General features: G+C 38.7%; 2 protein-coding genes across 3 annotated transcripts; both read left to right on the top strand.

Moving 5' to 3' along the window:
• The first annotated feature begins 4090 nt into the window (after positions 1-4090).
• On the top strand, positions 4091-9957 carry KU80 (Ku80 family protein). 2 transcript variants are annotated; one of them, XR_013583800.1, is made up of 14 exons: positions 4091-4187; positions 4339-4431; positions 4591-4642; positions 4838-4969; positions 5340-5740; positions 6331-6617; positions 7285-7480; positions 7553-7759; positions 8357-8524; positions 8667-8906; positions 8972-9102; positions 9179-9246; positions 9462-9532; positions 9816-9957. XR_013583800.1 is itself a non-coding variant. In XM_078586763.1 (12 exons), exons 1-12 carry the CDS (start codon positions 4173-4175, stop codon positions 9237-9239), a joined length of 1983 nt encoding a protein of 660 aa, XP_078442889.1. In that variant the 5' UTR covers positions 4091-4172; the 3' UTR covers positions 9240-9452. The 2 variants fall into 2 exon arrangements, 1 of the variants encoding a protein (XP_078442889.1); XM_078586763.1 differs by lacking the exons at positions 9462-9532; positions 9816-9957 and having other exon boundaries at positions 9179-9452.
• On the top strand, positions 9729-13125 carry NRS/ER (nucleotide-rhamnose synthase/epimerase-reductase). Its single transcript, XM_078586764.1, has 2 exons — positions 9729-10402; positions 12512-13125. The coding sequence occupies exons 1-2, from the start codon at positions 9956-9958 to the stop codon at positions 12965-12967; spliced, it is 903 nt and encodes a 300-aa protein (XP_078442890.1). The 5' UTR covers positions 9729-9955; the 3' UTR covers positions 12968-13125.
• The last annotated feature ends 1022 nt before the right edge of the window (positions 13126-14147 follow it).

The raw sequence follows: 14147 nt of genomic DNA, 5'->3' as shown, positions 1-14147 counted from the left end.
GCCGATGATCGTGTGGATACGTCTAGAGGCTGCACACTTGAGCTGCTCGACTTGTCTTACTCCGATATCCAAGAAATCACTGATGCAATCCATGCAAAGATACTTCATTTTATGATTTGAATGATGACATTACGATTCCGCAACGTGACTTCCGCTGCGTGGAATCCTCATCTTCATCCGTGTCAAGGCCTATAGAACCCAACATAAAGCACATACATGGGAGGTGATGTGGCTAGTTCTTATTGGGAAGCGTTAGTCACAACGCACATGTAAGCGCGTTTAATATGTATCACGTTTTTTAATTTCTTTCTATTTTAGCAAGGGGGTACGTGGCGCGCCAGGGACATACCGCAAATTGAATTGAAATTTCACCAGCCAATCAGTAGTCGACACGTGATTGCGTGTAGGAAAAAAATAATTAAATTAGTGAATATTGATCCAACGACTATGATTGGTCAAAATTCATTTATCAATAACTTTTGATCCCAAAGTTCGATTGAGGTCAAATATTTATGGATTTGCTTGTCTTTGCCTCCTCTTTCTATCTATATGGTTGGATCATTCAGATAAAGTCTACATTGATCGATAAAAATTAATTTCTTATTGGAGGTAAAATTTTAATTTTTATCATTTTAGTTGAGGAGCTCATTCTAGAGGGGGATCTTTCATATCTACAAAACAGAGAGTAGAAACAGCCTGGGTTAAGCCTATTTGGTACTTTTTATGCCATTGTAGTTGAATTTTTGTGTAATTTAGATAATATGTTAGTGAATTTCTTCATCGTTCTTCTTGATCTTAGTCTGAATTTCTGAATCGCAAGTCTTGAGAGGAATGTACAAGTCCTTACTAGGCTCAAGAGGAGTGAGCATTGAGGTTATCTAACAAGTCCAATTGCAAATTAAGAACAAAAAAATTATAAAAAGGTTTGAATTCTAGGAAGATTAGGGTGCGCTTATGAGACAATGGTTAGTGAATTTGGTTTCCAAATCCCCCCCAAAACAAATTAAGACCAAATCTCCCTAATCTATATTTTTCTCCCTTCATCCTTTTTATTGAATCAAATAAGTCAATTTAGAGCTCCCTAATTCTTGTAATTATCCCATCTCTTCTACCCTCCTTTCTCAATTCTTAGTCTAATTAGGCTAATTTGATATTCGTTGAAGACTAAATTAACTCTAATTAGGGTCAAATTATTCAAGTAGAACAACAATTGAATTCCTTACTAGCTTCCCTTGGATGATACCTATACTTATCATTATACATCTTAAGTTGAGGTTTTATAAACTTTATCGTATAAGCTAAAATCAACAATGACAAGGGATTACACAATTACAAAATTCACCCCTATTTTTTGGCTTATCGAGATGGAAGGTGAATACGTGGAATAAACCGAATTCTGGTGATGCAACAAGAGGTTTGGAGGAGCAAGTGAAAATATTGTTTCAGGGGAGACCTTCAAAACAATGGAGACAATATGGAGAGTTGATATCATACTGGTTATTGGATTAATATAAAGAGTTTTTCATAATTAGTTCTCACTAACATGATTATGTGCAAATGTTTCAAGCTTAAAATGATCAATTATACGACTTTTATGAAATTTTGGGTTGTTTATGGAAACTTATGTCATCAAATTCAAGAATAAAATATTTTTTTAACATTAATGTGTATACATATATCATTAGACTATTACAAAAAATGTTGTTCCATAATTTATAAATATGGACTATTAAAATACTATCATGATGTGAATATATACACAATGAAATTTATTAGAAACTAGTATTTTGTCAAAAAATATTTTTTAAGATTTTTATATCAAAATATTTTTTTATGTCTTAATATTTTTTATATTTCCTGGCATTCAATTCTTCAATAGAATATACTATTAAGTCAGAAAATATATTGAATTCATTTTTTAGATCTAAACTATGTTATCTGGTAAATTTCATGGAGTTTATTTTGAATTTTCTGAATTCCAAAACTACATGTTAGTTTCGCATTTTATACGTTTATTTTACCTAACTCTTAAAAATGCTTAAATGGGATCTAAATTTTTTTGTATATTGGGTATCTTTTTCAGGTCCAGGTCATAACTTGGCTCCACACTTCTGGCACGCGACATGGCTTGGCGTCTATTTATCCCATTATTATCAAGAAATCACCTTTTAATTTATCTAAAGTCCTTAATCTTAACTAAAACTTTGTGAGACGCTAGGAGATCAGAAAAAAATTAAGATAAACTGTGAATTGATCCTAAGGCTTTTAATATTGCATAGAATGATATCAACGTATGCGATAAGAGATTATTTAAACGAAATAACAAATTAGTAGAGTTTAGTATCAGTCAGCATATTTTCTTTTGAATATTTGTCATTCTTTTGTAATTATGAATTTTCATCCAAACAATTCCAAATCCACTTGACCCTGAGGAGTTTAACAAGTTTAGTCTCATAATCCAATACAATACACAAAAATAATTCAGAATATTCTCCTTTTAACCCTAAACGGTGGAAAATGTGTGCGTAACATAAAAATAAACACCAAAAATGAATTATAGAAATCACATTTTTATCAACTCAAAATGATGTTATCGTTTTTGCATCTAGAATGTCATTTTCTTTTCTAGATCCTTAGTTCAGATCCATCCATCCATATTAATTTTATCCCTCTCGTCCATATTCGATCTGTCCCATCCCACTGTCTATCATCCATCCTCTGTGACCACGATTCCACCAATCAATTTTTATACATTTATATACATATGTCTACCTATATCTCCTAATCAATCTTCTGATAATTTATGGTTTATGCAATTAAATCATAATATCATTTGCGCAAGCTATTCCTTTATCCACAACCCTCCAACCTTCCACATTTCATGCATGCACTCGTACTAACTATTATTATTTATCACCTTAACATTTCTTGCATGCACAGTCATTTGAAATTTTCAAAATTTCTTATCAACTATCATTTCTCATCCCCAAATCACCGTATAAAAGAGACACATTTCCATAATATATATTCATTTCAGAAATGACTATTACTAATCATAATTTTTAAAACTCAATATTATGTTTAAATATTATTTATTTACAGAAATTTCAAGGACAATTAAACACCCTAAAGTTCAGATCATCATATTTCAAGATGCTCAATAGTATATCAGTTAACTGCATGTCAATTCCTGAAAATAAAATCGTCAGCTCATATCACTCGTCACACATTATTTCCATATTATCATAACGATATAAATTGAATATATGAAACATTTTATTCTTCTAAATGCAAAGGGTAGTATCACAGTAGCTAAAATAATTTTAATATGATTTAAGATTTTTATGAATGTACAAAAATTATTTCATAATAAGCTAAATGAGTATTTTTTCATCTCGCTGCCAGTAAAAAGTGCTTTCTCTCAACCTATAGTCTATCATTCTCCCTAAACATGTTGGTTTATCATGTTACACTAATTTTATTGGATTTAATCAATACATTCTGGGATCATTACTGTACTTTTTTGCAAACTTCAGTCATCATTAGTTACATGCTTTATCCACTGTCATTCAAATCCATTTGCTCATGCGATCATCATCAGCCATCAACCGTCGAAGCCAGTAAGCATAGCCTCTGAGTTTCCCTTGGCATCAATCATCAATCATCAATTATTAATCATCAATCATCAACGTTCATCATTTTTGGAAGTTGGAACAATCACTTTCTTCGTTATTTTGAAACCTTAATTAAAATTAAATTATCCCTAAATCTTTCAGCTCATAAACACGTAATCAACCTAGCCCCAATTTTGTAATCAATATAACTATCACCAGTTCAAAAATAGTAATTATTTAGCATTTATTTTTTAAATATCACAAGTGATTTATATTTCAAATCCACAAACATAAAATGTAATGTCGGATGAGTCTAACATTATAAATATTTGCTCCAATGACTTTATACAACCTCACATGTAAAAACTTTAGGCAAAATGACTATCTTGAAGGAACCCAGTAAATAAGAAAATCATATTAAAATATACTTTAATTTATATAGATTCACACACGTATTAGATATATAGGTTAAGAGGGGATAATTGAAAATGGGTGCTTTCTTCGCGGGCTTTCTACACTGAGAATTCGCGCTCGCGGCTTGCTCTCCTGTTCTTGGAAATGGCCCGTAATAAGGTCCGGATCGTCAATTTTTCTTAATTTTAACTGTTGCTCTTTATCGATCGTGCATAATTTTCTTAAAACTTTCAATGAGCTGCGCATTCGATCGCTTCGTTGGGTACCGTTGGCTTATTTTCTCTTCTACATGTCCCTATTTATCTCACAGGAATCGCTTGTTTTACTGCTTGACGTTGGGCCATCCATGCACCACGTTCTCCCTGATGTCGAGAAAATCTGCTCAATTCTGGTGCAGAAGAAGGCAAGTTGTTTTTCTAATTATTTTCCTTAATTTTATTTGGAAATAATTTTTTCGTACCTAAAACAACTACGAAACCAACCTGTTTACGGAGTCCGCGCTCTTGAATTTTCGCTTCCTGCTAATTTTAATCTGTTCATTCGGGTTTTTTTCTCCGTGCAGTTAATCTACGGATGGAGTGACGACGTGGGAGTTGTTTTGTTTGGAACGGATGGTGTGTACTTCTGTTGTAATATAGGAAATATCGTTCTTCTTATCTTGTTTTTTTTAATCCATTAACATTCTCACACAAGTATATGTTTGGCTGATTATTTTTTTGCATTATCTCTATGTTTTTCTCCATTTCTAAGTGTCAGCTGTAATATTTTCTCACCTGTATTTTTTTTCTCGTGGTCCGTGGATTCTTCAGAAACAAACAATGATTTGGAAAAGGAAGTTGGAGGTTACGAATATATTATGGTTCTGTGTGGGATCAGCATAGTCAACAAGAATCTTTCTGGAATTCTTCAGAATCTTCCTAGAGGGAATGCTCCTGGTGATTGTATCCTTCGATACCATGATCTCTATAAGTTCGAATTTCAATCGTTTTGATTACAGAAACCTGCGATCTGAAGCCTTTTAAAGGGGATGTGACCATGGCCTGATCTTTTGGCCAAGGATATTGTTCGACAATAGAATGCTGTATGAACATCATTGATGAACAACAGAAAGCAACAAACAGAACCAAGATTTCAGTTTTTTTCACGAATTTTCTATTAAAAGCTGTCAATCTTTTCTTATATTATCATTCCCAGGTGACTCTTACAAAAGCGTTTGATTTAAGGAATGACGCACTTTATTTAAACCGTGTTCGAAATATTTGGTTTATTTTGGTCTTTTCAGATTTTCTGTTATCCATGACGTTATGGCAGTTCTGGATGCCATTGTAGTTGGAATGGATCTTTTAATAAGGAAGTTTGGCCCAACAAATAGGGGCAAAATGCGCATATGCCTTATTACAGGTGCCCAAAACCCCACAAAGGAGCCTTATGAGGGTACAAAGGAAGATCAAGTATCCATAATTTCTGAGCAACTGAAGTCACATGGAATCAAATTGGACTGTATAATTACCAGGATTCAATCTGGATTGGCTGACCAGGAGGCAGTTGCCGAGAATGATTCTCTTCTCTTTAGTTTTTCCAACAAAGGAAAAGCAAAGGTTACATTTTTGACCCAAAGGGTAGCACTTCTTGGGGCGCTTCGAACAAGAAATATATCTGCTGTCACTGTTTTTAGAGGAGATTTTGAACTGAGCTCAACAATGAAAATCAAGGTGAGGCGATCTTACTGATTTCTTGTACGTTTGTTGGAGAGAAATTACTTTTTGAAGCAGATTTTTGACTAAGCTTTGTTTACAGATTTTCATCCCAAGTTTCTGTTACTTTGTCTTGCCTATTTATCAGAGTCCCGCAAAGTTGGATTAACGTTTAGTGCAAAATTGAACTTGAATAATACATTTTTTATTCTTATTTTGTCTCTGAGTGGAACAACATTTTGCCTCCGTCAGTTCTGGAGCGGTGGAGTTGTAGCTGACAGGTGGAGAAGGAACAAAAAAAACACTACGTAGCGCTAACTGCACACACGTATCCCCTTTATATGCAGGGATACTAATATTCGCCACGTATTCACCATGAAACTAAAGAAAGTGCTTAAGGAAAGTATAATACAGAAATCTAAAAATAGAAGTCCATTGCAGCTAACAGTCCCTGTTGTTTCTGTGGAGCTCTTTGAATTTTCAGAGACGAAAAAGGGTTTTAATGTGATTCTTCGTTTCATTTTGTTTCTTCCAGGCAGATGAAATTTGTTTGCTACTAGAGTAGCCTTTAAGCTTGTTCTCATAACTGATCTTATATTTTTATTTAGATTTGGGTATACAAGAAAACTTCTGAGGAAAGATTTCCCACATTGAAGAAATACTCGGATAAAGCCCCGGGAAGCGATAGATTTGCCACTCACGAAGTAAAATTGGATTATGAATATAAAAGCATAGAGGATCCTAACAAAATTATTCCTCCAGAGCAAAGAATCAGAGGCTACCGATACGGGCCACAAATTATTCCCGTTTCATCGGATGAATGGGAGGCAGTCAAATTCCGACCTGAGAAAAGTGTCAAGCTTCTGGGATTTACCGATGCATCTAACATTCATAGGTAGTTCCTTTTTTGTGTGTAGTTTCACTCCAAAATTCGTCTTGGGTATTGTGCAGTATTTTGTTTATTTTAATTTTTGGCAGCTGGCCCGCAGTGGAAAACTGTGTTGCTGCTTATGTGGCACCCTCAATAGTATGCACATGAGTTGGGTGAGCATACGATGACGGATTCATTTCCAACCAAAAACGGACAATGGATGATGATCATGAATTTATCATTGCCTTGTGATCATCTTGGCATCACCACTGATGGATGACGATAACTATGACGACAATGAGTTATTATGCATCTCATTATTCCTTTCCAACCAAAAACGTACGGCAATGATGATGAATCTGTCATTGTCTTGTCATTCATCTCATTGGGAAAACGAATGACAATGATGATGATAATGATGAAGAGAGGATGAAGAATTCATCATCATCGTTGTCATCCTCATTCGTCTTCGGTACTGGATGAATGGTAAGACGATGCCAAAATGATCACCAGACCATGATGAATTCATCATCATCATCCAATTTTTTTACTAGACTCATTATGAGATGGTGACGAATTCATCATCATCATCATCATCTGTTTTTGGTACTCGATGAGTGAGGAGGCGATGGTCCTTATTCCGGGTCCATGGAGTACTGATTCTAATTATTTTTATTTCACAATGATGTAGGCATTATTTTTTGAAGGACGTCTACTCCTTTATTCCTGAACCGGGCAACAAAAAAGCTGCGATTGCTGTATCTTCCATCGCCAGAGCGATGAGGGAGACGGAAAAAGTTGCCATTTTGCGGTGTGTGTGGAGACAGGGCCAAGGGAGTGTCACGGTTGGGGTATTAACTCCTAATTTATCATCACAGGAAACTATGGTAATTCATCTGTTGTAGTTCTAAATTACATACCTCTGTTGACAGTTGACCCAACGTTCATTTGTGCAACAGCCGGACTCGTTCTATTTCAACGTTCTCCCTTTTGCTGAAGATGTTCGAGAGTTTCAGTTTCCGTCTTTTAGCGGGTTCCCGACGTCGTGGCTACCCAATGAGCAACAGCAAGAAGCGGCTGACAATCTGGTTAAGTCACTCGACCTCGCGCCTGAGGGAAGAGGGGAAATGCTGATGCCAGATCTGACTCCCAATCCAGTTTTAGAGGTATTTGACACATAATAGTTTCCTTTTAATGGGTAATAAATTAAGGTTCAGAAACTGTCAAACGTCAACATCATTGAATGCCATCGACGTTGATGATGATGTTGCCTTTGACGGAGGATCGCAGATAGTTGACAGAGACCTGCAAAGGCAGGGTTTGCTGATGATGAACGACGATTTCATCATCTCCAGAGAGTGATGTTGTGGATGATGCGTCATCGTCGTCATCTGTCATCTGTGGCCAGAATGAAGATGGCGAATCATCATTGGCTCTCGTCATCTGAAAGATTAAAAATAGAGAAATTGACTAGAGAATGATGACAAGTTATCGTCATTGGTCAGCAATTTGCTTACTTTGCGCAATGAGGATGATGAACTCATCATCATCATCAATGAAAAGGACGATAATGGGTGATCGTCGTCCTACTCTGGGGTGATGGAGTAACCCTAGCTTGAAGTTAAATTCGAGTCATAGTGATAGCTTGAAGTTAAATGCGACAGTTGATCCATGCTTCAATGTCTACACTTTGATCCATGCTGCTTTTCAAAAAAAAAAAACACTTTGATCCATGCTGTGTTTTTACGCTTGTCTCGTGGCAGCGTTTCTTCCGCTTTCTTGAGCTGAAGTCGACTAATCCTGACACGGAAGTGCCCCCTCTTGACCCAACCTTAAGGGAGATCACTGAACCTGACCCAGATCTTCTATCAAGTAATAAGTCTCTGCTGAATGATTTTCGTTTACTCTTCGATATAAAGCGCCGTCCAAAGGTTATATATATCTCTCTCCGTTTCTATCTCTATTTTTCTCTCTTTCTCTGTCTCTGCCTGTCTCTGTCTGCCTCTCTATCTCTATCTCTCTATTTCCATTTCTATCTTTATCCGTCTTGGAATAAAGAACTTTTTGTTGCAGTGGAAAGATTCAAAGCGCAGTGCAGATGAAAACCCAGAAATTAAAATTGGGGACAAGTCTCCTGTCAGAGAGTTTGAAGCGATGATGGGACACGTGAACGGTTCAGATTCGGCCGTGGGGGGTATCAGAAGCATGAAAATTTACGTGCACGACCTTCTGGAGAACTCCTACGAAGGGGACGCGTACCCGAAGGCCATGGACTGCCTTCTGGCCCTCAGAAAGGCCTGCGTTCTTGAACAGGCGCGTTTCTTTTAATCAAATTAATGTATTTTTTTCGGCATATAATCATAATTTGTTTTCTCCAGGAGCCGAAGGAGTTCAATCAATTTCTACGGGAGATCTTCGATAGGTGGAAGGCGACGGATCTTCGCAGCTTCTTGGAGTTGCTGGCATCGAAGAACATCTCTCTGATCAGCAAGACAGAGTCCCCCGCCAGGTTCTTTTATAATTTTTATTATCTTGATTAAATTCTGAATAAATTACTTGATAGTTCTTTATTTTTTTATGAGCAGCGATGCGTCCGATGAGGAGGCCCGGAGCTTCCTGATCAAAGCCGAGGCTTTCTCTCAGTAGAGCGAAGGTGCGATTGTTTGTAAAAGATTTAGCCAATTTTTGCCTGCAAATCTCCGCTGCAGAGAATTTTCCTTCGCATGATTGTGGGTTTTGGGCTGAAAATTTCAACTGTAAATGTATATCTTACGGTTGGAGTTTCTTCCTGAGTGCTTGTGATTCCGTAAAAAACTTTTGACGGGTAAATCTAAGAAAAGAGAACCCTTTCATCTTGCCCATTCTTAGCGGGACGACTTAAATCTGGCGACGTGTTCATCCGTCGTCCTCACCCCGACCGCGCCTACCGCCTCCCAAATGTAAGCACCTGCTCCTCTCTCTTTCTCTCTCTATCTCTTTCTTTCTCTCTCTATCTTCCTCTTCATTCTCAATCTCTTTTTCTCTTTAATTCTCTCTCATTCACCCTCTATCTTTTTCTCTCTATTGCCCATCTCTTTCTCTCTCGATACATCTCTCCCTGTTTCTCTCTCTATCTCTTTCTCTTTCTTTCTTTCTATCTTTTCTTTATTTCTCTCTCTCTCTCTCTGTTTCTCTATCTCTCTCTATTTTTTTCACTCACTCACACTCTCTCTCTCGTTTCAGATCTCTTCCATCCCAGATCTCCTCCCTCGCAGAATTCAGATCTCTCTTCTTCCTCCTCACATCTCTCTCTCTCTTGCCTCTCTGCATCTCCCCAGCATCTGGAGACAGAGAAAGAGAGAGGAAGAGAGAGAGAAAGAGTGATGGGTTTTGTGCAGAACGGAACGGAGAAGCGGGTGAAGATTCTGATCTACGGCCGGACGGGGTGGATCGGGGGGCTTCTGGGTCGTCTCTGCGAGGAGAAAGGCGTCGACTTTGCCTACGGAACGGCCCGTTTGGAAGATCGCGCCAAGCTCGAAGCCGATCTCGCCGAGGCGGAACCGACCCACGTTCTGAACGCGGCGGGCGTGACGGGGCGGCCCAACGTGGACTGGTGCGAGAGCCACCGGGTCGAGACCATCCGAGCCAACGTCGTCGGTACCCTCACGCTGGTCGACGTCTGTCGCCTGCGCGGCGTGCTCGTCGTCAACTTCGCCACCGGCTGCATCTTCGAGTACGATGAAAGCCACAAGCTTGGCTCCGGGGTGGGTTTCACCGAGGACGACTCCCCCAACTTTGTCGGCTCCTTCTACTCCAAGACCAAGGCCACGGTATGTTCTTCTTCTTCTTCTTCTTCTTGTTCTCTCTTTTTTGGAGTAGGATTTTGTTTGATTGATTGAGTTTTCGCTCGTCTGATTGGTTTTTGAGGTGAAATTTGCGTTGGATTTGAGGTGCATGGAGTGTGGGTGCAGTTGTTTTGCCTCTGCCCTGGATTTTAGCCTTGATTGACTGTTTTCCGTCGGTTTGTTTTGAGTGATTTGTGGCAATAATGATAATGGCCCTTTTTTTTGTAGGTTTTATGCTTCTTCTTCTTCTTCTTCTTCATCTTCTCTCTTTTTTGAAGTAGGATTTTGTTTTATTGATTGAGTTTTCGCTCGTCTTATTGGTTTTTGAGGTGAAATTTGCGTTGGATTTGAGGTGCATGGAGTGTGGGTGCAGTTGTTTTGCCTCTGCCTTGGATTTTAGCCTTGATTGGCTGTTTTTCATCGGTTTGTTTTGAGTGATTTGTGGCAATAATGGCCCCTTTTGTTATAGATTTTATGCTTGGCCCGGTGGGTTTGAATTGAAAATGATGTTAGATTTTATGGTGAATGGAGTGTGGGTGCTGTAGTTTTGCCTCTCTCCAAGATTTTATCCTAGATTGGCTATTTTCCTTCGGTTTGTTTGAGTGATTTGTGGCAATAATGGCCCTTTTGTTTGTAGATTTTATGCTTGGTCGGTTGGTTTTGGGTGGATACTGGCGTTAGATTTTAGGTGAATGGCTGCTTTCCTTCGGTTTGTTTGACTGCTTTGGTGGCAAAACTGGCCCCCTTTTTTTGTAGATTTTATGCTTGGCCGGGTGGGCTTGAATTGAAAAGATTTTGTTGAGTGTGAATGCAGTGATTTTGCCTCTTCTAGATTTTAACGTAGATTATCTGTTTTCTTCAATTATTTGGTGGTAATAATGTCCCCTTTTTGTCTAGATTTTATGCTTGGCCGTTTGGTTGAGTTCAAAATGAAGCTAGATTTTTTGTGTGACTGCAGTAATTTTGCCTTTCTCCTAGATTTTAGCCTAGATTATCTATTTTCTTGGTGGCAAGAATGTCCCCTCTTTATCGAGATTACGTGCTTGGCCGATTGGTTTTGAGTTGAAAATGGCGTTAGATTTTCGGCGGATGCAGTGTGCATGCTGTAATTTTGCCTTCCTCCTAGATTTTAGTCCAGATTATTAGTTTTCCTTTAGCTTGTTTGTTTGATTTGGAAGTAATAATGTCACCTTTTTGTCTAGATTTTAGAATTGGCCGATTGGTTTTGAGTTGAACTGGCGTTAGATTTTAGATGAACTGGCGTTAGATTTTGCCTTTCTCCTAGATTTTAGCTCAGATCAGCTGTTTTCGTGAATGATTTGGTGGCCATAATGTCCCCTTTTTTGCTCAATTTTATGCGTGGCCGATTCATATTGGGTTGAAAATGGGTTTAGATGTTAGGTGAATGCTGTAATGTTTGCCTTTCTCCTAGATTTTTGCCTAGATTATCTGTTTTCCTTCGGTTTGTTTGATTTGTGCCAGTAATGTCCCCCTCTTTATCTAGATTTTATTCCTGGCTTTTATTAGCGATTCCTCTCTTATTTGGCCAAATTTGAGCCTAAGTTATCGTGGCAATTCACATTATTGATAATGGTCTTGATATTAATAATATTGATGACTAAGATGCTTCCTAGTGATAGTTGCTTTTTTTATTATTAAAAATGATGGTAATGATAGTAATGATCTTTCCTCTTTTTTTTTAAATGATAGTGATGATAGTGGCACTAATGATGATGGTGATGATAATGATTGATAGCGACGACTGTGATGGTAATGATAATGATGGCAACAGTGATTTTACTGGTGATAATGATGACGGTAGCAATAGTTATTATAGTGATGATAATGTTTGATAGTGAGGACTTGATGGTAATGATAATGGTAGCCATTGTAACTTCCGTGATGGAAATGATGATAGTGGTGCAATACTGATGATGGTGATGGTAATGATGGTTGTGTATCTTAGTGATGATTGTGACAATACTGGAGACATGATGATAGTGATGATATAGTTATGATGATGATTGTGATAGCAAAGAAGAAGAAGAAGATGATGATGGATGATCTGCGGTGTGTTTGTTGTGCATTGGGCAGGTGGAGGAGCTGCTTCGGAACTACGATAATGTGTGCACGCTGCGGGTGAGGATGCCAATCTCCTCGGATCTGCAGAACCCGAGGAACTTCATCACGAAGATAACGCGGTACGACAAGGTGGTGGACATCCCCAACTCGATGACGGTACTGGACGAGCTGCTGCCCATCTCAATTGAGATGGCGCGCCGGAATCTGACCGGGGTATGGAACTTCACAAACCCGGGGGTGGTCAGCCACAATGAGATCTTGGAAATGTACAAGGAGTATGTGGACCCGGCATTCACCTGGAAGAACTTCACCCTCGAAGAGCAAGCCACCGTCATCGTCGCGCCTCGCAGCAACAACGAGCTCGACGCGTCCAAGCTCAAGGCCGAGTTTCCGGAGCTGCTCTCCATCAAGGAATCCCTCCTCCGCTACGTCTTCCAGCCATATGCCAAGAACCGCGACTCTGCCTGAGGTTTTTCTTTCTATTTCCCTTCAATTGTCATCTTTTTTTTCTTTCAATCATCTGTCTACTGTTACTTGTTCCTTCATTATTGCTCTTTTGATGGCTGTGATGAAAAGATGTTTTAGCTGGTCAAGAAAAATCATCGTTCTATTGTTTGCTGGATTGAGACATGCGTTCTTAATTTATTGCCAGAATCTGCATGCTAGAATGTGCTAAAGTTCTTTTCCCTAAGACTTGGATAAAAAAAATGGGATCCAAATTTTGTTAAAGTTGTTTCAACTTGTAATTAGTACGAAGGATGAGAATAGATAAATATCTTGAAAAGAGCAACCTAGTGCCGGTCAAAGTGAATGTGGATTAATGAATAAATAAAGCACGTGTCACACAACGACAATCAGAAATTCATGAAACAAAGTTTGTTCCAAATTTTTTAAAATGTTCTTAAAACTTCCGACATGCGATTTGTTTGGAGGTGAGAATGAAATAAGGAAAACAACTTGACGTGGGGACATTAAAGTTTAACAGGAAATTTCAAAAAAAAAAAAAAAGTTTAACAGGAAACATCTTGGTATGAGCATATTAGGACCAATTCAAGTTAAAATGGGATTAATGACTGAATAAAAAACATGTTTAAACACAAACCATCATCAGAAAGTCACGAACTAAGGTTTGTTCTGAATGAAAAAATGGAAACCATCTTGACATGGTCACACCAATACCAATCAAATCGTTTGTGGATTTGATATGAACCTCCCCAATAGTGCTTGAAGAGGCGCACTAATATCAGACTTAGTGGGCTGGAGCGGCGTAGATTCTCCAAGATCCAGCAGAGGTCCAGCCGATACGGCGAGGACACATCCGATCCCGGAGTGTCGGGGTTATCCTTCTATCATTCCTTGATACGTCTCTTGGGCCGCGTCGAGGGCATTCTCCTCATGTTTCCCTTTTATGTTCCTTTAATAGCCCAAGCCTCCTGGGGAGAGGGGACTGAATGTTTGGTTCTTAAGTGATAGTTGGTTTTCCTTCCCTTCTCGTCTCTCCTATATCCACGCTCCGTCTCCCTCCACGATCCCCGTCCTCGTGATTGTCTCTACCTCACCGCGTCTTCATGTGGCTCGTCCTAGGCCGATCCCTACCCCCTCAGCTCGGCCTCCTCTCCTACCCTTCCCGTTTCACCTCTCCACCCGG

The sequence above is a fragment of the Wolffia australiana genome, chromosome 14 (assembly GCF_029677425.1).
Source record: "Wolffia australiana isolate 7733 chromosome 14, ASM2967742v1".
Taxonomy (NCBI): Eukaryota; Viridiplantae; Streptophyta; class Magnoliopsida; order Alismatales; family Araceae; genus Wolffia; species Wolffia australiana.
Note: the sequence above shows the minus strand (reverse complement) of the source record. Positions and strands in the feature narration are given on the sequence as shown.

Coding starts and splice junctions, on each gene's coding strand:
- NRS/ER (XM_078586764.1), top strand. CDS start 9,956: ATGGGTTTTGTGCAGAACGGAACGGAGAAGCGGGTGAAGATTCTGATC. Junction 10,403..12,511: donor ACTCCAAGACCAAGGCCACG/GTATGTTCTTCT, acceptor TGCATTGGGCAG/GTGGAGGAGCTGCTTCGGAA.
- KU80 (XM_078586763.1), top strand. Junction 4,970..5,339: donor AGGGAATGCTCCTGGTGATT/GTATCCTTCGAT, acceptor ACGTTATGGCAG/TTCTGGATGCCATTGTAGTT. Junction 7,760..8,356: donor CTCCCAATCCAGTTTTAGAG/GTATTTGACACA, acceptor GTCTCGTGGCAG/CGTTTCTTCCGCTTTCTTGA.